General features: G+C 42.1%; 1 protein-coding gene across 1 annotated transcript in view; it reads right to left on the bottom strand.

Moving 5' to 3' along the window:
* Positions 1-20,979, bottom strand: part of srcin1a (SRC kinase signaling inhibitor 1a) — a 114,208-nt gene extending 93,229 nt beyond the window's left edge. The window contains exon 1 of the mRNA XM_087839947.1: positions 20,874-20,979. Coding sequence (XP_087696073.1) covers positions 20,874-20,946 — 73 coding nt within the window. The 5' untranslated portion in view covers positions 20,947-20,979. The remainder of the gene's footprint in view (positions 1-20,873) is intronic.
* Between the last annotated feature and the right edge of the window lie 2,602 nt (positions 20,980-23,581).

Here is a 23,581-nt window from a genome sequence, read left to right as displayed (position 1 = left end):
TGGCCCTGAAGTGGAGCATCTCTGAAAAGTTCAGCCATTGGTTGAAGGGGCACAAGTTCACAGTGTGGACTGACAACAACCCGCTCGTTCATATATTGACCAAGCCCAAGCTGGACGCTTATGAACAAAGGTGGGTGGCCAAGCTGTCATCCTACAACTTTGATTTGAGGTACATCCCAGGTCGAAAGAATGTTGTAGCAGATGCACTCAGTCGTGACCCCTTCACCCATTCTATTGGTGGGCGCTTGCTTCAGGAGCCCTACGCGCACTTGGTGCGGAATGCAGAAGGTGCGGCGGCTCATGAGGTGCAAGACGTTTTCAGGTTTGGTGTCCAAAATTTTCAGATTGCCCAACAACCTGTTCCAGCTCTGACCTCAGAAGATTCCTACAGTTCGTCGGAAGTCACGGCTACCTTGGTTCACCATGATTACTGGGAAACCGCTGCGGAGAATAGAGCTGCCTCCCTTCTCCACCTTGTTCAGCAGTTACAACCAGTTGGCAATGATGTACTGCCATCACTTACCTTACATGAGCTGGAGGACCACCAACTTCAAGATCCTATCATCTCCGCTGTCCTGCCACTCGTAGCCCGCAGAAGGCGCCCTTCCAGGCGTGAGAGACATGATATGGATTCCAGGGCACTGGCCTTATTGAAGCACTGGGAGAGGCTCAAAGTTCGGGATGGGATTCTCTACAGGGAGGCGAGAGACCCTGTGAGCAAAACAAAGAGACTCCAGTTGGTGTTGCCAGTGAATTTACGGGCGCAGGCCTTGAAAGGTGTCCACGATTTGGCAGGGCACCAGGGTCAAGTTCGGACCCTCCACCTAGCAAGGCAACGTTTTTTCTGGCCCAATATGGAGAGGGATGTGAAGGAGCATGTTCGGTGCTGTGGAAGGTGCATACTTGCCAAGACTCCAGAACCTGCAGCACGAGCCCCATTAGAGAGCATTAAGACCTCTGCTCCCATGGAGCTCATCTGCATTGACTTTTGGTCAGCAGAGGACAAAAAGAAGCGCTCTGTTGATGTGCTTGTGGCGACTGACCACTTCACGAAAATGGCCTTTGCTTTCCCGTGCAAGAATCAGACTGCCAAGCAGGTTGCCAGAAAGTTATGGGACTGTGTTTTTTGTGTATATGGTTTCCCTGAGCGTATTCACTCAGACCAAGGTCCCAGCTTTGAAAGTGAATTATTTTCTGAGCTTCTGCAGATTTCGGGCGTTGCCAAGTCTCACACTACTGCTTATCACCCTATGGGCAATGGTGGCACGGAGCGGTTCAACCGCACACTTGGCAACATGCTGCGAGCTCTCCCTCTCAGAGCCAAACAGGAATGGCCGCAGCAGATTCAGACATTGACCTTTGCTTACAATGCAACTGTTCACGAGACTACTGGATATGCCCCATTCTACTTGATGTTTGGCCGTGTCCCACGACTACCGGTCGACGTTATGTTCAAGTCTGTTTTGCATGATCCTATTGTGGTGGACTTTAACAGCTACTCCAAGCTTCTTCTGTCATACTTGTCTGAGGCTGCCAAGATCGCCCAGGGGCACGCCAGCAATGAGCAGGAGCATCAGGCTCGTCAATACAATAAGAAAATCAAAGGTGTGTCTCTGAATGTTGGGGATCGCGTCCTGCTTGCCAATAAAGGCGAGCGGGGCAAGAAGAAACTTGCAGACAAGTGGGAGCCTCAGGTTTATACTGTTGTGGAGAGGCATCCCAGGACCCACATTTACAGGATCAGTGACTCTTCAGGCCAGAGTAAGGTTGTACACAGAAACCTTCTGTTGGACGTGAGCTTCCTTCCTGTTCAGGATTCATTGGGAAGTCAGTCCCTGGACGTTTTCTCCAGTGAGGGGGATCTCAGTGCTTGTGGGGATCTGGAGGACTCTGGCAGTCTAGAGACAGAGTCTACCGCAGCAAGGACTTCCTTGTGGGTCCTTTCGGATTTGAGCCATGGGGTGGATGTGGATTCTGTGGCAGGAGAGCATGCCTCACAGTCCACGGATCGTCAGCACGGTTCATGTGATGGTGCGGATGTGGACAATGCCTTACCTGACTCTCAGACTTGCACAACGCACACTTCAGCAAGCCCTTCTGGTCAGGCCCAGCACTTTGCTCTTCCTACTCCGGTTGACTGTTCCGCTTCCTTTGATTTGACACAGTCTGGCACAGTTTCTGCACCAGGTGCCTGTCATGGGGACGCTGTTGTTCCGCAGACTGTTCCTGTTTCTGGCTCAGACATGAATCAGACCTCTGGTCAGCCGTATACTGGGCAGCCATGCAATTTGCCAAGACATGGCCCTGACCATGCCAATGTTCGAGGCAGAGTGGTTACAAGAGCAGGTCGGGTGGTAAAGTCAGTCAACAGGCTGATAGAAAACATGGTCCAGAAGCCTATTGCATGGGGCCTGTTACCGCCACGGGAGGCTCGGCCTCTGACATAGACTGTTTTTTGGTCATCCCATTGCGTATTATGAATGTGTTGTATTTACTTGAGGCATCATGACACCCGCCCTGTGTGTCTTTAATGGGACCACGTTTGATGAGGTGTAGGCTGCACCTTTATGTTCTGAAAGGGTTGGAGGCCTGATCAACCTATCCAACTTCTTTTAATCCATTTACGGATAGTTTTTTTAACTGAACTATGGGATAAGATCCTTGGGTTGCCTGGTCCGGAGGTGATGGTAGTTCAGCATTGTTGTGCCTCTTGGTATTGCAGTACCATTCAGATGTGTAGTGATTTTGGTGAAATTCAGGGGGGGTGAATGTAACATATGTGTTAAATACTTTTGAATTTCACCCAAAACACTTCTTTTTTTTTAAATTAAATATGTAATTTTGCATCTCAATCTCCTACCTGTGTGATCTGAGTCTGTGTGCGTTCCTGTGTGTGTGTGCGCTGCGTGGTGACGTAGGCGCGTGCATGTGTGCCCGGTCACAGCTCCTTTCAGCATGGCCGGAGGTAAGTCACTGCCACGTTGCTCTCTGCTAATTAAAGTTTGTTCAGAGCCCAAGCTGCAATGTGAATACAGCCGAACTGCCGCGTTTTTGTTTGTCATTAAGAGACTCATTTGGGATAAGTTTTGTGGAGGGCGGAGTTCGCTAATATACGTTTTTGATGAGTTTTGGCCAAGAACGCAGCTGAAATGCTAGCATGCTAAGTTAGCCTGATCGCTAGCGGCTTGTGAGCGTATTCGCTGCAGTTTTTTTAACAGCGTGCACTCTTTTTTCCTTCGTCAGGAGAGGTGTACTGGCAGTCGCGTGACACACACAGAACAGACCCTTATTTCTGTGTTGCAGGTATGGAGATGTTCTTATGTTTTGGAGATGCAGTCTTTCATTCATTGTTTTTATAAGTACAGTGTTGTATTGCCTGTTAGATGGCGGTTATTAATATAATTGTACTGAAGTATAATGTTTGAATTATAAGTACCAGAATATTGGGTCCTGGTTATTGAATTGTATTTATCTGACTGTTTATTTGTTTTTGAATTATTTTGTTTATTGTTCTTATAAGTTGTTTTTAATGATTTTTCAGTGACATATTATTTATTTTGTGCTTTTTGTTTTTGAGAGCTTAAGTTAATGTTTTAAAACAATTTGTTGTATTTGATTTATTATATTGTAGTGTTAATGAAGCTGCGGGCACAGCTCCTTTCAGCATGGCCGGAGGAGAGGTGTACTGGCAGTCGCGTGACACACACAGAACAGACCCTTATTTCTGTGTTGCAGATGTGCAGTAAAGAGCCAAAGACCCAGTACTGTCTCCTGCCTCTTACTTTCACGCCAGAACACAACGCAAAGACGGGCGTAACACATAAACGGGTTACATAAATACAAATACATCACTAAACAACAAACAAAAACCACATAGAAGAAGCGAGAGTTCTCCTGTAAATGCCTTGGATACAGCAATAGTGCACCGTTGTCTGTTCTATAATAAGCAGGACTGCAGATCGATAATGCAGAGTGATGATGCTGTAATGTGACCAGAAGCCTACTTTTCCTCTCATATCAAGATAAATAGAAAAAGATGTGAAATCTGATATTACGCCGCACGTGTACAAAATGGATTCACCAAAGGCCTCGTACCAAATTTAAGAGAGACGATTGACCCTCTTAATCCCAAAGATAATATTAAAACACACACACACACACACACACACACAGATGTAACCCCTAAACCTATTTTATATATCCCACAAGAGAAAACAGAGTATTTTCAGTTCAGTTCTACCAGAAGCTCCTCTCATGTCCCCTCCACCACACAATTACCAGTTTTATGGCTACAGTCCAATTAAAGTGATTATGTGTCAGAGAAGAACGAGTAATATGATGATTATGATAATGACAGATGCGACACTTTGTGAATGAGCCACAGGTGCAAAGCTAGACCCAGGGACAGCCATCCCAAATAGGAGATTTTGTGGAGCCAGTAACCGTACAGGGTAAAGAGGTGAGAGATAAAAAGCCAACCCTTCAACTTGCAGAGACGGTAATTTATGTGGAAAGAATTTACAGGTGTCACAGCCTAATATCTCTTAACGGCTCTTTGGCTGATTTAAACAGAAGCATTGGGGCTGATACTAGTCCCTTCAAATTAAGTGGTCTACAGGGATTGAGCAGTGAATGGAATTCATTATGGTGGTTGACGGCTGTGATGTTCATTTAAGCAAAGATAACAGAAAAGTAACAGGATATAGGGAGAAATGTCCTACGACCAGACCACTGTTTTTCCCTTTCATCTAATCCCCTCAACTGGTCACAGCAGATGGCTACCCTTTATTGATTGTTGGTGTGGACTGGTGCAGACCAATCCCCCTTCCTACCTTGTCTTTCTCCCCATTGCCAGCAGCATGTTGTTGTTACTAATCAGTATAATTGAAGCTATGGTTTACTAAATCTACAGTAAGTGAATATCCGACCTGGAGAATTTAGGGCTAACATTTTCAGTCATCAAAATTACAAAGATACAAAAATGCCAGTCTAAATAACTTAAGATTAGCTGTACAATTAATAACTTAATTGAGTTTAAACATCATGAAAACTGTGAAAAATCCTAGGTAATCGTTTTCAGATAAACCAAGAAAATCTGAAATTTTCTCGGTTTTCCTACTGCAAATTGTTTTTATCCAAGTATTAAATACAATCCAAGAAAACCAAAAAAATCTGAAATTTTCTTGGTTTTCTTGGATTGTATTTAATACTTGGATAAAAACAGCTTGCAGTTAATGACTGCCTGAAGTCTAGAACCCATGAACATCACCACGGGCTGTGGTTTCTCCCTTGAGATATTGTGCCCAACCTTTACACTACAGGCACGTTCAGTTGCAGCTCGTGTATGAGTCTCTCTGGATTCTGTTTCAAAGCAGGCTATACTGTGTTGAGATCAGGTTACTGACTTAGCTATTACTTGGCTTGAAGAATATCCAATTTCTTCACCTTGAAAACCCATAGGTTGCTTTTGCAGTATGCTTTGGGTCATTATACATTTGCACTGAAGTACTGTCTAATCAGGTTTGCAGCATTTACATGAATCTCATAGTGTATTTCACAATTCACCCTGCAGTCGCACTACCAACAAACACTAGTGGCTTACTTTCACTGACAGTCATACATGTCAATGCTATAATGCTAATATCATTTAAAAGATAATGCATTATGCTTTGATTTATGAGTTTTTATGTGTTTCTTTCCTTTTCTATACTTTCCTGCTGAAGTTCATCTTGATTTTGTCTGTCCAAGGATTTTTTTCAGACCACTGCATGCTCTTTTAGACTTTTCTAGCAAAGTTGAATCTGACCTTCATGTAAGAGTGTAAACAGTTGTTTGCACTTTGTTGTAAGCCCTTCGTATTTCCATCCGTGAAAGTGTCTCTTAATTTTAGTCTTTAACAATGACACATATGCCTACTCAAGAATGTCCTTGACTTGGTGAGATGTTGTGAAGTTTTTCTCAACCATGGAATGCTGTCATTATCCACTTTTGCCATCTTTGTTTTGCTCTTTTTTGAACCTGACTGCTGATTCGGCCACTCTTAAAGTTCCTCCTGTCTCTCTGAGAGCTTTGTTTTGGTTTTCCAGCTTAATGTTGGCCCCCTCACTTGCACTGACATCCAAAACTACTATGAAAAGTTACAAAATTCAATTCAACAATTTGAATCAGCTTCAGATATTGTGTCTGCTTCATTTTTCATGACATAACAAGGGGAAAGGCCTCATCTGGCCCTCTCGTCTCTCAACTGTCCCATTAATTCTGAGTATTTGAATAGTTTTGTAAAAATCCTTGAATTAAAGTTGAACATCTGCACTTCAAACATATATCGATTCTCTGATTTAAAATCCACTCTAGTGGTGTACAGAGACAAAACTAGAAAAACTATGTGTTCGTCTAACAAATTATGATCTTAACTGTACCTGATATAGTTAGTGGCCTTTATTCAGCCAACCTTTAATACCACTTTTGTACACCTAGATTGAATAGTGAATATTTGTAGCAGGGTCTGCCCTCCATCCAACATGGGAAAGAGTATTTCTGCCTAGAGAGCACAGTCTATGATTCTGTGTCAAAAAATGAAAACACAACAGTGGCTGAAGCTGTTGGCAAGCATCCTGAAGCGCGGGGCGAATAGCAGACCTGACCATCTAGGGCACAGGTGTCGAACTCCAGGCCTCAAGGGCATTCGGTATCCTGCAGGTTTTAGATGTGTCCTTGATCCAACACAGCTGATTTAAATGACTAAATTACCTCCTCAACATGTCTTGAAGTTCTCCAGAAGCCTGGTAATGAACTGATCATTTGATTCAGGTGTGTTGACCCAGGGTTACATCTAAAACCTGCAGGACACCGGCCCTCGAGGCCTAGAGTTCGACACCCCTGATCTAGGGTTTGTTTATGTCTCTACATGCTATTGTCTTGCAATGCTCAGAATGCGATGTTTACTTATCCTAACTCAGAGCAGTGAATAACACCTTATAGGTACTCTTGGCTCTAATCTGAATTCAAGTAACTATATCGACAGCCATTTTAAACTCTATTACTCTATGTCTGAATTTTCAAACTGTTTAATATACATGGATTTCTAAGGGGCTCTAAAATAAATCACTACGATATTTTTCTCACCTTATAAAAGACTGCTGTGAGCGTCCTGCTGCTCCAGTGAAAAGTCATACCACTGCTGTGGGGTTCCAGACTGCTACCAGTACAGACAGTGTTCATGGGGCATCCTGACAGCGAAAACAATAGGACATTTTTGTGATGTATGGATAGGATGGATGGACTGAGGTCATTGAAAAGGATCAAAGGGCCACAACAAAGCCCTGCGTGTCACTGAACTCCTGCGTCAAACACCCAACAAGAGAGCAGAGGGAAGAGAAATCAATAGTGACTCATGCTATGCTCAGGCTGCATCAGGTATATTCGACCGTGAAGATGAAACAAGAAAAGAAGGGAGAGAGTACAAAAAGGAGGAGATGAGGAGAAGAAGAGAGCGATGAGGCACATTTTGAAGGCCAACTCTGCTCCCTATTGTTATTAGACAGCTCCCTATAGCCTCCCCTCCACTGCACAACTCTGATGTGCTTCCTCCCCGTGACCTTCGTCTGCTAGATCACATTGTGCTCTTTCCCATCTATTGTAGAACATCTGAGGGAAACGATCTATTTCAGTGTGATCATCATTTTGCCTTCAATCATGTTCTCATTGTGCGAGTGTCTTAAATTACCATAACAACGCAAAGTTGTAAAGGTTAAATTAAGCCTGGAACAAACAGGAAATTAAGAACTCGATGGATCGGTTCCGATTTTTCATGAAGTTGTGAGAGCGAGTCGTGCAGGTGACCAGCATCCCAGAGCGCTGAGTGACACCTAAAGGGCACAGCTTGACTTTTCCAAGACATCTGCAGCAGGTCTCATTAGTATTCAGCTATGAATCATTCATACAGCCGGCTGTCATTACCACAAACAGCATCAGGGGGGACTTACAAAGACACACATACACACTCTCGTTCACAGTTAGGGGTCCGTACAAAAAATATGCACACAACCAAAAATGCTCAAAATGTAGAAAAGTGTGAAGGAACTGTGTTAAAAAGAACTAGTTAGATGATCTGATTAGTTCATCTGCAGAAAACTGATATGTGAATAAAGGCATGTCTCAATTACAAACTGACAGGAACCAATTCAAGTTTCTCCACTAAGGATTTGCTGTTTTTTGTCTCCTTTACTTCTTTTATTTTTTATTTTTCACAAAGTGATGATTTAAAACTACTGGCTGGACAACTTAGAAGACATTAACTCTACTACAGATTCACGGAAGATGAAAAAGAAATCAATTTTTGTACATTTTAAAACACTAAATTCCATAATTTTAGGGATTTTTGCTTATTAAATAATCAAAGAAACAGTTGTCACTTAGCTTGCTGTTTAAAATAAACTAATTAAATTATTACCTAATCATTGCAGCTCTAGTGGCAGCCCCTGAATATTATAAATGATACGCTGATTACCAACACTCTATGTAAACAATACCACAAGGGAGTGCAGTAACAGAAACATGCAAATCACAAACAATAAGCCCTTTGTTTGCCTCCACAAGGTGAGACCTCTTTCCAACAAAAACTCCATTTGCATGCTGTGTGCAACAACTGTTTGTGGTTAACAGGCTTACACACCAAACCAGAACAGACTACTAATGCAGAGAGGATCAACTTCAAAGATACTCCTCTCCCTCTCTCTCCTTCTCTCCGTGTGAGGAAGCAACGGTGCTCGGAGATGATGCACGACTCCGGGAGCACAACAACTTTGTGTCCTCGACATTCCGTCTCCATATTTGACATCGATTATCTATACGTTTGCATTACAACACGCACTGTACTGTAACAAACAACAGGACAGTCAATGATAACCCAGTGAGCCACAACGGAGTTGTCATTAGGTACGAAGCCAGGAATCAGTATTTATTAACCACATCACATTTAATGTGTGCCAAGGGCTCTATTCGCTTTAAAACACTACTGTAGCAAATGTGTTTTCATGCCAGTGTTTGCAGTGTGAGTATTACTGTTTTGTTTTTTCTCGTATATATCCATTCATTCATCTGCCCATTTCCTTAATCGCTTACATTAGGTGAGAGGCAGCCATTCACGGATAAACACATCCTAAACTACAGCCAATGCACGCTCACAGATTAACCTAACACGCACGTCTCGACTGAGGGAGAGACCTCTTGGCGCACCCGGCAAACCCAAAGCCTTCTTGCTGTGAGGCAACAGCGCAAACCAGTGCATTTACAGTATACAGTTTAACGCAGATACACAGATGCACTTTATGTATCGATGCAATCATAAGCACACTTTAATCTTTTCTTCCAGCAATGATCCAAATTGAATCCAAGGGTTGTGATCTTTCCTTCAAATGTAGCTTCTCTGCTCTCGAGTCGCACTCAACACATCGCAGAAGGTGAGAAAAATGACAAAGCAAGCAGTTGTGTAATTTCAAAAACAACACCGGGGAAGACACAAAGCAATAAGGGAAAGTCCACAGTGTCTTCAACAACCTTTTTCTGGCATTTTCCATCGCTGAGAAACAGAATGTCTTTTAATGAAACCAGTAAAATAAAACTCCCCCCAAAGCACACAACGCATTAATAATTCTATGAAGGTATGAATATTTGAAGCTCAGTTTCAGGGTAAGTGTCAATGTTACTTGTGAGGGCAAGAAAAGAGCAGTTTATATTGATAAAAATGAACCGATGCCGAGACATTGCTTGCATAATCTGAAAGGGCATTATAAGCAGCGAGCAATCGTATGAAAATAAGTGTAAAATAAGTGGTTAATAAGCATCTTACATAACATACCTTTTCATAAACCCTATAACTTGTGTCTGAGACTACTGAGCGAGCACCATCCTTCAGGTTTTAGAAATGACATTTCATCTCAATGAACAAATATCACAGTGGTCTGAATGACAGGCAGCAACCGATCTGTGTATACGCCACCATCTCCAGAGCATCTGCTTGGCAGTGGGTGGAAGTGGGCTGGACTGGATGAGCTCTGCTGCAAAGCCCTGGAGCTTCTCTCTGCAGCCACTGGTGCAGAATTCCTGCTGTTATCTAGAAGGTGGAGCTAATATTTTATCATGATGGCCTCTTGGCGCTCCAGTATGCCAAAAGGCAGAAGGCTGCAATACAAGACAAATGACAAGCTCCAAATTCCCTGGCCAACAAAACCCACATCTGCCAAACCAACAGGCTGTATGAAACACACTATCACAGCCACCTCTGCAGAATGAATGAATAGTGCTGAAGAACATTAACCAAACCGAAAACAAAACAAACACGAGCAGATGCACAAATACACATTTGTACCAGTAATACACCTGTATGCGTGCCAACACAGCGGCAGAGATTATAAGTTCAAGACTGCTGCACTCTGTTTCCAAACACGTACTGGAAGATCAGCGGGTTGATCTATGGGTGGGTGATCCAGCATGCATGCACAATGAGCCTAATACATTGTTTATCAGTGTGAAAGAACTGGTAAGCAGGGTCATTAGAAATGTGGACACATTTATCACAGCAGAGATAGCATGAATTAAATCTTGGACTCAGAGGAAACAAAACAAAAGGTTCTTAAAGGATGCAGAGATAATCCGTGAGCTTATGTGTTTATTCAGTAAAATCTATTGATTGTCACCGAAAGAAACTAACAGCCAAAACAGAAAATGCAGAATGGGTGCAGGTGTCACTGAAGCAACGCCAATAAACTGGATGACACGGTAATATTTCAATGTGTACAAAATTTGGAATTTGTGCAGCATTTAACCCCAGAGCTTCACTTCTTATAATCACGTTAACACTTGCTGCCAGTCTGCTGCTTCGCTGCACCTCCACAGCCTCAACAGCCGGCTCTGCGAGCCTCCTGTTTCCTAGTAACTGTGGCAGGGACACAGGGCTTGGTGAACGGAGGAGCTTCTCTTTTTTTGTCATCTTTCTGACAGTTGGGTGCATGCATGCACTGATTTTTAAATAATTTCAGGACTGCTTGCATACATATAGGATTTTTCACTGTAGAGGTAACTATGTCTGTCGGTCCGACAGCTGGTGCACGTTTTGGTCCAAACTAAAATACTCCAACCAGTGAAAACAATTAGTAAAGAAATGACAATTACCAGATGAGAAAATATAGCTTTTCAACATCGCGATATTTAGTAAAGGCTTTAGTGGTTTAAAAGCAACTTCTGGTTGGATTACCATTAAACCTAACACAAACAATCATGACTCCCTCAGGATAAATTATAATAACTGCTGCCCCATTACCTTTTCATCTAACAGCATCTGCTTGTAAAAATGCAAATAATCTTATAACTCGGTTTATGACCCAAAACATGTAAAGCTAATCAACATTTCCATGCTGTCCCATCACTTAATAAGCCTCAGCTTTTTTTGTTTTGTTTTTTTGTTTGTTTTTTCTCTATTTGACTGGAAAAAAATAACTTGCTGAAATGTATTCAGATGCAGCTACACTAAAATGAGCAACCTCAGGCTTCCTGTATAAGAGACACCTGGGAGAAATATAAAATATAGTGAATGTCTATCCTCATTACCAGGCTACAGTAAAGGAAAAAGCAGGAAAAAATAATGCAAAAAAAAACCATTTTACCTACACCGGATTATAAATGTAAATTACAAAGTAAATAACAGCCTTATAATAATGAGTCAGTAAACACTGACATTAACAAAGCTGTTCTAAAAATTATCATTTGCAGCTCTGCCAGGTTTGATGCAACTGAAATTAAGCACATCAAATCCTACACCAGTTTTAGTCATAGAAATACGAGCCAGTCTGTTCAGGAAACGTGTCGTGTTATGCAGTCTTAAAAAATTGAGAATTTCTGTAAACAATATGGGATGATTCTGGTACAGACTTCCAGGGTGGAAGACGACGAGTCTTCATACTGAAAAGGGATATCAATTAATTTGAAGAGCCTACTGAGAGAAAATTAAGCTGCAGCTCATTACCTGTTATCAAATGAATATATAGCATATCATACATTCACTGGGGGATAGAATTCCACATGTGTGAATTACACTGGAAACTAAGAGGTGGACAAGGAGTCTAACACCTTGGGAATACTGCTTGCAATTTGACTGAAGCAACAAAAGCTCTTTAGTTAAAAAAAACCCTTATGCTTTTGGTAGCATCTTAATAAACATGTTGTGTCCCAAGACACTGAACTCTGAATCAGGCCATTCCAGTTCCCTGCTGTTAACTGAGCACTGCCAGTGGCAAAACATAAAACAACAAAAATGTTAATTAACAACATTTAGTCATTATGTTGATAATGAAAGAGCAATGCAGCAGGCATTGCATTTCCTTCAAAATGCATTTGCAGTTGCAAACGAGTTGCATATAAACAGTTAAAAGCGTCAAAAGAAGGAACACCATGACAACCTTCAAACACCCTTGTTACAGGCTGAGCTCGGGATTCAGCTGCGATTACCTCTGTGTGCGGTCCTCAACAGACCTATTGTTATTGAACAAGGTCGGACATTAGAAGGCAACTCCTGGCTTCGGAAATCATGACCCATAAGTGACTCAGTACCACCAGAAATAATAACTAGCCTCCGCACAATCACTGACCATTCATGACACGCAGTCATATTAAAAGCAGCCATTTTCCTCTCTCAGTCCCGCTCTCTCTCTGTTACCACTCATAACACTTCATAAAACATCTCTCCTCCTCATATTGAAAAAAACCCAACAATCTCAGCACATCCTAGACATCTCTTCTGCCATTTTTATATTAAGCTGCAGAGTGCACACTGTAGACTGCGTTGCAGAAAAAGCCAGTGAAATTTGCAATATGAAACCCACTGGTTTCCAATTTAAACCTCCAGCTGAGGAGATGGATGCTGCCCAGTTAATCGATCAAGAGACACAAAACACAGGAAGGAGCGCTGGAAGAACCAGAGGGATACCGGTCTGTCTCAGGGTAAAACACGTCTGACCTTTTCAAACTCACTGCTCTAATAGTTTATGGCAGCGAGTTTGGGCTCATCCGCGAATTTCACATGCAATGTTTGTGACTGCACTGATCCCCGTTACAGAAAATCCATTTTTTAAGCTTGGCTGGACTTCTCAATAATGCAAGTCCGTATCAGCTTCTCAGCCGGTTACAACTCATTACATGTATATTAGTGGGCGATAACGCAGGAATTGGTTTCCTTGTGAGAAGGGTAGCTCCTAGTGGGGAAAATGAGGAAGGAAATGAAAAGTGATCCACAAAGTTGCAGCAGAGCGCAGCCTTTCTGACAGCACAGACTTACAATCACATGAAGAACTGCAGCATGGATCACACAAATTATACTAAACTGAACGAGCGACTTAAGAAACTGGTTCACAACTGACAGTAAATATGATGGAGGTTTAAATTTTGACTGGAGCAGAATCACGATGGCAATCTAAAATCGCAGCCAAGCCCCAGGGCAATGCAGACATATTTGATGGTTCAGTTCGCAAAGTGATACCCCAACGAACTCTCGTTACAGTTTGATAAATCAACATTTAGTCTGAACATGGGGACAGTGAAGCAGTATATTGAGACCAGGGCATTAATGAGATGAGGGATATTTGGATCCAGTCATAAGCAGAAGAAGGATAATCTGCCCATAATCACTAGAGCCTGCACTCCCTGCTTTGTATTCCTGCCTGAACATCTTTAGAAGGAAAATCAGATGTGCACGTAGGAGGAAATAGTCTGAGAATAAAGAACACCATAACCACTTCTGCTAGCACCTCGCTAACACCACCACGTTCATTTCCTCTAACTGCCTCGCTTTCTTTGGGGGGAAAGTTTTTGGAGTTTAGCAGTTTCCATAATTTAGTCTTCTCGTGCTTCACAGTTCAGCGCACTCTGTGAAGTAACACAGATTCCAGAAATTAATCTTTAGCCCACAGGTATCTGAAATGTAAGTTAGATCAGTCTCACCCTACGCTCAGGAGCTGACTTATTCGTAAGTGATTCAGCTTAAAACGCTTTGAGCCCTTTTAAGCATTCACCTGGTCATAAATGTTTAATAACGACCACAAAAATATGTCTACATAACAAGACACAACCTTGTGCAATATGATCTGCATCTCATACGTTTAGGCTATTGCTCTCCCATGCAGGGGAGAAGTAGATGTACTTAAACCTGACACAATGTTTCCACTGAATATTAAAAACAGAGCATATGCATGCTGCTATTTCAGGGACTGCAAAACACCAGGTGAGGCTCGTGCGGTTATCGGACCTCTTTGTTCCACAGGCAGAGAGGACGTTTGGTTTTTGCAGGTGTGGAGAAACGAGAAGGTGCAGGTGCATGCACGAAATAAGCTCCTGGTAAACAAAGCTTATCAGTAGTTTCTTGTTTATTTGTTGCTGCATTAAAGAGAAAAATGGCAAAAACCTACACAACAAAATCAGGTTTGTGGTGATGTTTTCAGACAAAAAGATTTAAGATAAGCAATATTTTAACAGGTAAACAAGTCCAAACTTTTACAATAGAACATTTACAATTTATTAGGTATATCTCGCTGATACAGAATTGAACCCCCTTTTGCCATCAAAACTGCTTGAATTTTTCATGGCACAGATTCAGCAGGGTGCTGGATACATTGCTCAGAGATTTTGGTTTATATTGATAGCATCGCACAGTTGCTGCAGATTTTCCTGCACATCCATGATGGGTGTTTCCTGTTCCACTACATCCCAAATGTGGCTGACTGGACTGAGATCTGTGGAGGACATTTGAGTACGGTGAACTCATTGTCATGTTCTCAGGGAGGCTGTGGTCTTTAAATGATGCTCAGTTGGTTTTAAGGGGCTCAAAGTGTGCCAAGAAAATATCCCTCATAGAATTAAACCACCATCAGCAGCCTGAGCCATTGATGCAAGGCAGACTGCATCAACTTTTCATGATGTTTATGGTAAATTCTGAAACTACCCAAGCAGAAAAATTGGAGACTAATCAGACCAGGCAATGTTTTTCCAATCTACTGTCTAATTTTAAGCAGCCTGTGCAGGTTTTAGTGTGAACTTCAGAACTTCATCTTAATCATGTCTACATGCCTAAATGTACTGGCTGTCATGACATAGACTAATTAGATATTTCCATTAATGAACAGTTTAACAGGTGTATTTAACAAAGTGGCAGATGGGTATATATATACTCAGTGTCAAATTAAAAATGAATATAATTGATGTAGCAGTCTCCAGTACTGTTGCATAACTTGGAGGTGTTTGGGATGTTTTATTAAAATTACAGGGGAAAAATATTCATTTCATTAATGAGATCAGTGCAATATCACCACTAAACCTACAACCTCAGTAACAGCTGAATTAGTACCTCGGATGTTGTCAATAAAGCTAACAGAATTTGATTCACACACCTTGCACTAGTTGCATTTTCTGTCCAATAATGGACCAAAAATGAAACCTGGCTCTGATAGACACGTCTTAAATCAAAGGCTAAATTGTAAATGATAGCTGTAACGTGGTGGAGGTAAAAAATTGAAAAAAAACCCAGCAGAAATGTTAAAGCCTCTCTGCTCAGTCATTTCACGCTCGAATTTTGTTTTCATAGATCAAACAAAAATTGCATCTGAAGCATCAGAGCTTATCTAATTAAAAGCTAAAATCAAAATTTACATGCAGACACGCAACTCTTCGCTACAGACAGCTGTTATAAGTTGATATCTTCATCCAGTGAAAATGCATGGGGTGAAAATAAATAAGTAAGATGTAACTACCACACTGAAAATACCGACAGCAGGATTAGTGTGCTTTGCTGTCAGTCATAAAAGTGCTGATCACCAGAGTCTGAGTGAATCTGGGAATCAGATGAGGGGAGAAACTCTGCAGCCTCACACTGGGTGAATATTTCAGTATAAGATCTGACCATCAATGATGGAACTGTTGACCTTTTATATCTAATGCCTGCACAACTGAAGATCCCAAAACAAAAAAATGTGACTATTAATCATTGCAAAAAAAGTCTGACATAAAACAGGTCCTTTTCTCCCCTGACAAATTTGAATATTTACCTCATTATCTCCTACTTTTTCACACATTGATCTCCACAGTACCAACTGTCACTGCTGCAAAAAACAGATGTTGCTTTCAAATGCTGTTGAGACGTATTGTAATTACCAGGATTGCACATTTTAAATCGACCGATATATTGTTAAATAGCCAACAAACCTCCCTCTTTTTTTTGCTTGCATTGCTAATATGCCAAGATCTTGTATTCTCATTACCCTGCCATCACAACACCACTGCTTTCTCCTGCCGCAGCACAAAGTAGCTCTGTACCACTCTGTCTCCAAAAGAGTCAGCAGAAAGCTACTTTTGATTTAGAGACCATATTGTTATGTCTCACTACAGAACACCTTTAATATACGACAAGTTGTTTTTATGACTCACAGGCTGTAGCTTTTAAGGGCACATTAGGGCAGTACAACTTTTTCAACAGATCACTGTGGACCAACTAGAGCTCTGTGACGGGGGAAGGAGGGGGGGCATCTCGAGAATAATGAAGTAAATATTGCCCTCTTGGACCCACAGTGCAATCGCTTCAGGATCATGTTGTACAAGCTGCTCTGGAGGAATTTTACTCAGTTTCTGCTCTTTTTGGAATTACAAGAAAGTAGCTGCAAGCACATTTGCAGCTAGAGAGAAGGCTGAGTAGGAGTAGCACCATTCAACTTGATTAGTGTACAGACTTTACCAGCTGACAGGAGGTGATTATACCCTGCAACTGACAGCAGCTGGAGGACAATTATAGAGCTGTATTCATTTTAAAGTAAGAGGAAAGTGTTGGAAAGTTTAATATAGATTTTCAAATAGGTGCACTTTGAGAATGTTTTTTTGTTTGTTTGTTTTTTAAAGAGAACAACTCAAAATCTATGGGGGTTTTTTTTCCCTTTGATCACAAACTCATCCAAGATTTTTCAAGGTCAAGCAATCAAACCTGGTTCATGGTTGGTTGCTTGAAACCCTGTTGTTTCCAAAGTGCCATTTTAAAAGCGTTAAGTTAAGCGTTGCTATCGTAGTTGTAAAAACAAAACAAAAACAAAAAAAAAGAGCTCTGACTGTGAAACCAGACCCTCATTGGCTGATGAAGTGTTAACCTGTTAACTAAAGAGTTATCTGTATACCACAGATAATCCTCAATTTCAAAACATGGTATGACCAAGATTTACAAAACAGATGCTAGGTAAAATGATTTTGTGTTAGCATCTATGCACCTATAAAACCTTAAAAATGTTGTTTCGCTTTTCTTTCACAACAGTGAAACTTCACTTTACACAAATGCTGAATTATGCACGATGATCATGCAATATGACGCCACCATGTTGCCTGGCAACCACTCAGAAATGGGCTAAAATGGTCTGTTTTTAGCCTTTATACACCTACAAAAAATGTATAAAAGCATCATATCATTTTTATTTCACATTAATAACATTTATATCCACAAAACCTGAAATATACATGATTAGTAATCACATAGCAACTGAAATCATCCAGGCCTAACAATAGCATGGGCATGTACTAGTCATTACTTTGACTTACAATGGTAATGCAAGTCATTGACAACCGCCGTCTTCATGCTGAGAAAATATGTGATCAGACTTATGTTCCCATCGTAAAAGCTGTATCCTACTGCATAGGTCTCTGAGAAATCATTTCTAATATAAGACAAGACGAGACAAAGAATTTCTGTGGTGCAGTATGGCTTAATTAATGTGACTGACAGCAGAAACAAAGACCTTCACGACACAGAGAAAATAAAACAACAAGAAAGAAAATGTATTTTAATTTCGGACCTGTTACATCACTTGCAACAAGCATTTCATATTTAACTCCACACCCAGCGGTGGTGGTTAAATAGCTTCACTTTTTAAAACCTGACGTCAATTTAAAAAACTAAAATCAGAAATGAAATACAATTTTTTGATTGAGTTGTATTTGAGTTTACCGTTTGCTGAGAATTTCATTGACACATGGTAAGTTTAACCTGCTTTAATTACTTATTTATTGTACTGGTGTGCTTTCAGAAAACTAAACATCCAACACTTCATAGCAAGAATAAATGTTTAACATCTTTCTTCTCTTCTTTTAGTTAAAATTCTCCTTGAAAAGCTCATTATTAAAGGAACCTACAATCAGATTTTTTTATACTTATAGTTAACCTTGAATAAAGCAATAAGTATTACCCCCATTTTATTGTGTCCATTGTCATGCACAGATATCAAACTCTACCACGCACACAGTTGTGGCACGGAAACAAGGACCTTTGATAAATGCATGTAATATTTAAACCCTTGAATCATTAATGACCTTGAGAGCTTACTAGTGTGCTTACCACTGCAGCTGTGAGAGACTCATCATATACCGTCAACAACAGACCCCCTGGAGTAACAGCACAAAGATTCGCAAAGATCTCTGGCAATTCTTGACAAGGGTGAGAAACCTGAGCAAAGATTCCGAAATTCGATGTGAACGATTTTTTGTTGTTTTTCTCTTTATATAGTGATCAACTAGAGAACGAATGTCATCGCTTGAGCACGATCAGTTGCCTCATATAAAAACTAAATGCTGCATGTGTCATCATGATCCTTCATCCATCCCAAAGTACATATTTGAACATATGCATGTGGGTGCACATATGTGGTGAGGACACGGCGTGAAGCAAATCTAAACAGCTTGCAGATTTGGGCAGAGAAGCCTGGGATTTTATCATTGCACGATCATTAAGTGCTCAACCCATTTTATCAGCTCGAGGTTGTGCCCCAGAATGTGGGGAGTGTGTATATCATATAAATATTTTGTTTAGCACATTTGCGTTAACATCAGAACAACTCTGGTTACGCTATTCCCAGCAGGGTCAATTACTTCAGAAATCCCCTCCAAACATGCAGCTCCTCTGCCATAAAACATTGCATCATCGTCAGCCAATCACAAGGCAGGAATCATGGGGCTTTGTGTGGCACAGACCTAGGGAATAAGCAGGTGCCCAAGTACACTAACACAGTGACATCCACACTGTGCTGCTGTCAATAGCTTAGAGCAATGCTTTGGTAAAAGAAAAAGAAAAATCGTGTTACTTGTGATCTGATCCGTGCTCAAATAGAATTTAACAGGGGCCAGGATATAATGTGGTTCAATGTAGATTGTGCCCTTGCATGCAAGATAAATATCTGGCAGGTGCATAATGACATGACCTCGTACAGTCCACCTGTCTTTGCTTTCAGTATTGAAATGAAAAAATGGTAAACAGAGCAGCTCAGTGACTTGTTCCAAAACAAAACCTGTTCCATCAAATGCAAATCTTTACTGGAACTGGCCTGAATTTTCCTAGCTGTCATTAAAAGCAGGATTGCGCAATGATCTAAATATGAATTCATCAGTTTCATGTCAATGCATGACATAAATTTACTGTCTTTTTACAGGTTTATCTTTTCAGATAAATCCTCCTGCAGTTTATCTACCACGACGCCCAGAGTATGTCGTAATGTCGCCAACGTGTCTGCACCAGTGTCAAGACAAAGCCTCTATATATCAAAGAAAATCCACCGGGCTAATGTGGCCAAAGAGGTCATCACACTACCTCACACCTAACCCGTTACTGTTCCGAAGAGAACTGGCCTGAATTTATGCCTAGCAAATCACAACACGTAACATCCAGTCAGCAGGTTACTTGTGTCTCTTTTGATGAACTATAGAATTACTTCAGCAGCAAAACAGCATCTCAGGCACTGCGGGCCCTGCTCTGGCTTTGCCTCTCTTACAGAGGATCATAAGACAGACAGGCATGCGTGTTGACATAACCCTCAGCTGAACATACCAGGGTAGCATGGAGATAAAAAGCTACCAGGATCTACAGTCTCTGTACAATGGCAACATTACGATAAGTGTTAGCTCTCCGGCAGGCTAACACTGGCTTAACGCTCGACTCTGCTAATCTATTCTTTATGGTTTAGCCTTGTGAGCTGGAAAAACTCTGAAATAGGCTTATGAAGATGTTTCCATTTGCAGTTACAGGAAGTGTGACTACCAAGTGTAAGAGCCATACTTCTTCACTGGTTGAGTTGGGAAAGTTAAGCCTGGTTTAGGAAATTGTTTTCCAGCTGGTGACTTGAATGTCTTGAATTGGTTCGGTCTTGCCAGCTTTTTCATAAAATAGTGCTGTTAATTACCACCAGCAGTAATGACAATCCTGAATACTGCAGGTGTAATGTAAGTGATTGGAGATCTTTTGTTTCAGCAAATTATCCAAAATTGCTGATGGTGTAAAAAAAAAAAAAGAAAAAGAAACCCTAATAGCTCAAACATTCAGTCAAATGTAATGTCTGCTTTTAGAAATAATACACCCAGGGGTTTGTATTCAGCCTGATACATCTCTCCAAGACAGACACTGACTATACAGAGCTCCGAGGCCAAGCTTTATAGCGATAAAGCACAAAAATCCAATATACACACACAGACCTCTGGCCAGTGCAAAAGGTCGTATGCCATTGTAGCTTGCCTCTGCCTTCACCTAAGCTGCAAACTTATCTCCCTGCATCTGAAGAGCCAGATGAACGTGTCTTACAAAGAATTCAGCCTGAAAAAATGAAACTATTCAAAGGTCATCTGTAAGCAAAAAGCAAACACAGACAAGCTGAAGGTATCAGTATTCAACACCAAACACAGAATAAGCTCTCAAGCCAACAAGTTGGTTTACTATTCCACTGTTGAGCTCTCACAATCACTGCAACTAATGACCGATTAAAGGTACTCAGCACTTTTAAAAAGAATTATGTTGCCTCTGCCCAAGCAAGACTTACCTGTCCACCAACGAGCAAACCCCTTTTTTGTCTTTTCTTTTGAGTTTCCTTTCATTCTCTCCCCGTCTTTCATATCTTCTGTCACTTGTCTCCCTGCTCTTCTCACCACTAGCTACCAGACTGTCCCTTGGTGAGAGGCAAGTGAGGACGAAGAGGAGGGGAAAAAGAAAGGAGGGAGAAAAAGTGAGGGAGAATGAGGACTTAGAGAGGGAAATGAATGTGGATGAAGTCCCGGAGCTGTGTCATGTTGCCCATCTCTCTGAGAAGTGAGCATTTATCCTGTCCTCTCTTTCTGTCTTTGGATCTTAAGAGTGGATCTTCTGCTGCCTGTCAGACAGCCTTGCCATCCCAGGAGTGTTTCAACATGCCTCAAGTACATTCTTCCTACTTTAATCCCACACCCTTTTTATACTCTCTCTTTATCATGTATTTTTACCTCGTTTATTTGGGGGTGTAAAATCTGCAAACAAATGAGGCGCACTGTATTTTGCTTGAGGAAATCTGGTGCAAACTGTAGATACATTTGCCTGGTTCTCAAAAGAAGACTTTAAGATCATTTTCAATGATTGCTTTTATAATAATGCAAAAAAAAAAGAAGAAGAAGAAATAACGAAAAAAGAACGATAAGGGGCTGAAGGAAATAGCAAGAGGAGCTGACCCACCCGATCATCCGTTTACAATACCATCCCCCATTCACTGATAGCAGAGCTGCCTAGTCCCTTCATTAAGCTATCATTACGTTCACCATTTTTTCTAATTTGTCTTTTTTATCTTTGTGTTTTTATGCATTTCATCATCTTTCAAATACACACCCACCCACCAGCATGCACACACCCCTACACTTTGGAGTGCTTCACTTCCCAGAGGTTGTCCATGTGGCTGACAGCAACAGCTGCAACCAACACACCAACGCAATCACACTTTCCAATCAACTACACACAAACATCTCTCGAGTCCTTCTCTCTCTCTCTTATGTGCACATACACATACACAGACTCACACCCACCAGCACCACCTGCTTCACTAATGGTACTTCTGCTCTACACCGGTCCCCTCCCATATCTTGCGCTCACACATGGTGCCACCACCCTGTATTTCCAGCACCCTATCCACATTCAACAGCCTCCCACCCCGAGCCTTTTCCCGGGGCACCTCACTCCTGACCTACTGCCCATTAACTGATGCTACCTCACGGCATCACTCTCCTCAAGCAGCGCCGCTCTCCACAAGCCCTCAGCCCAACCCCCCATCCCTGCTTTCACAGAGTGTGACAGGAGGACAGCCAGCTAGTTGGGTAGCACAACATACAGAATCAAAAAATACCTGCCACACAAGTATGCATAGAATTAGGGTTGACATGCCTTGGGATGGTGCATTGCCCATGCTGCGACACGGACCGCTGCAGCTGAAAGTGATCGCGTTTCCTGTTCCCCCTCCTCTTTTTTCCTCTCTCCTCCTCCCCTCCTCCTGTTCTTCGCTTTCTGTTCTTCACAAATCGCTGGGTCTCTCCTTCCTTGTGCCGGTCCCCGCGCTCCTATTCGCTCCTCGCCTTCTACCGTCCTCCTTCCCTTTGTCTCACTCTGGCTTTCTCTTCCCTCCACTGGAACCTCCTTGGCGAGATGGCTTTGGTCCAGCAGCGGCGCTCCTGACAGCACTGCGCGTGTGTGATTGCGAGCACGTGTGTGTGTGTATGCGAGTGTGTGAGGGAGAGGCTGGGTGGGAGCGCCTGGGCGTGTTTGCGTGAGGGAGAGAGACGGAAGAGATGGGCGTAATCTTCAGCAGCTTTGGGAGACTGTGCATGCCGGTGCAGGGATGCTCAGCACACAGCTAGGAGTGAAGCACAAATTTTGCCCATGATAAATTCACACTCCCTCACCCACTCTCTCTCACTTCCTCTCTCCATGCCTTATTTCCTACTGAATACACATTATACTCTCGCTCTCCTCTTAAAGACACAGGCGGCACGCTGCATTGCTACATGCCTAAGGCGCATCTCATGATATCGTAATAAAGGGGAGCCCAGGGAGATGATCCTGCATGGGGCTCCTGAGCTGAGCCAGCGGGAGGGGGGGGTGTAGATTTGCTTGAAGCATCTATTGTACCAGGAAAGGTGGGGAGGGACTGAGGTGGGTGAAAATAAAAAAAAAAAGAAACAGTGGAGGTGAGAGAGACAGAGAGAGAGTGAACACTTGAAATATCCTTGTGACAACATCAGCTAATGATAAAGCTGTGTAAGGCCAGAGGGGAGGTTATAGTGGGATTGCTATGACAACCGGAGCTCGGCGGCAGGTGAGAATGACGAAAAGGACGCCACAGGAGGGCAACCTCAGCATCACTCTTCCCTGCTGGATGTTTGTATAAATTATTACTATTTTTAGTCCTGATAAGTATCACCCAAGTCCAACATTATCTCAGCTATTTAAGAGCACCCTTGAATGTGGGGGGGGAGGGGGGGACAAATCCACACTGAAATGAATCTTGTGTATTCCTGATGGAGGACAAAATGAGTTAAAAGTAGCTGAGAGAAGAAGGCATAGGGTGTGAAATCGGGGACAAATATTGTATAAGCCATGGATGATTGAAATCCCGAATACTGCTGTCAGGCAGAGTGAGGCAGCCTCTGCTGTAGTACCTAATGGGTGCTGATGAATTAAGAAGTTAAGAGCGGGGGAAAGAGAGACGGAGAGAAAGTAAAATGCCAGGAGATG

This window comes from Neolamprologus brichardi, chromosome 4, assembly GCF_056152115.1.
Source record: "Neolamprologus brichardi isolate AB-2024 chromosome 4, ASM5615211v1, whole genome shotgun sequence".
NCBI classification, from domain to species: Eukaryota; Metazoa; Chordata; class Actinopteri; order Cichliformes; family Cichlidae; genus Neolamprologus; species Neolamprologus brichardi.
Note: the sequence above shows the minus strand (reverse complement) of the source record. Positions and strands in the feature narration are given on the sequence as shown.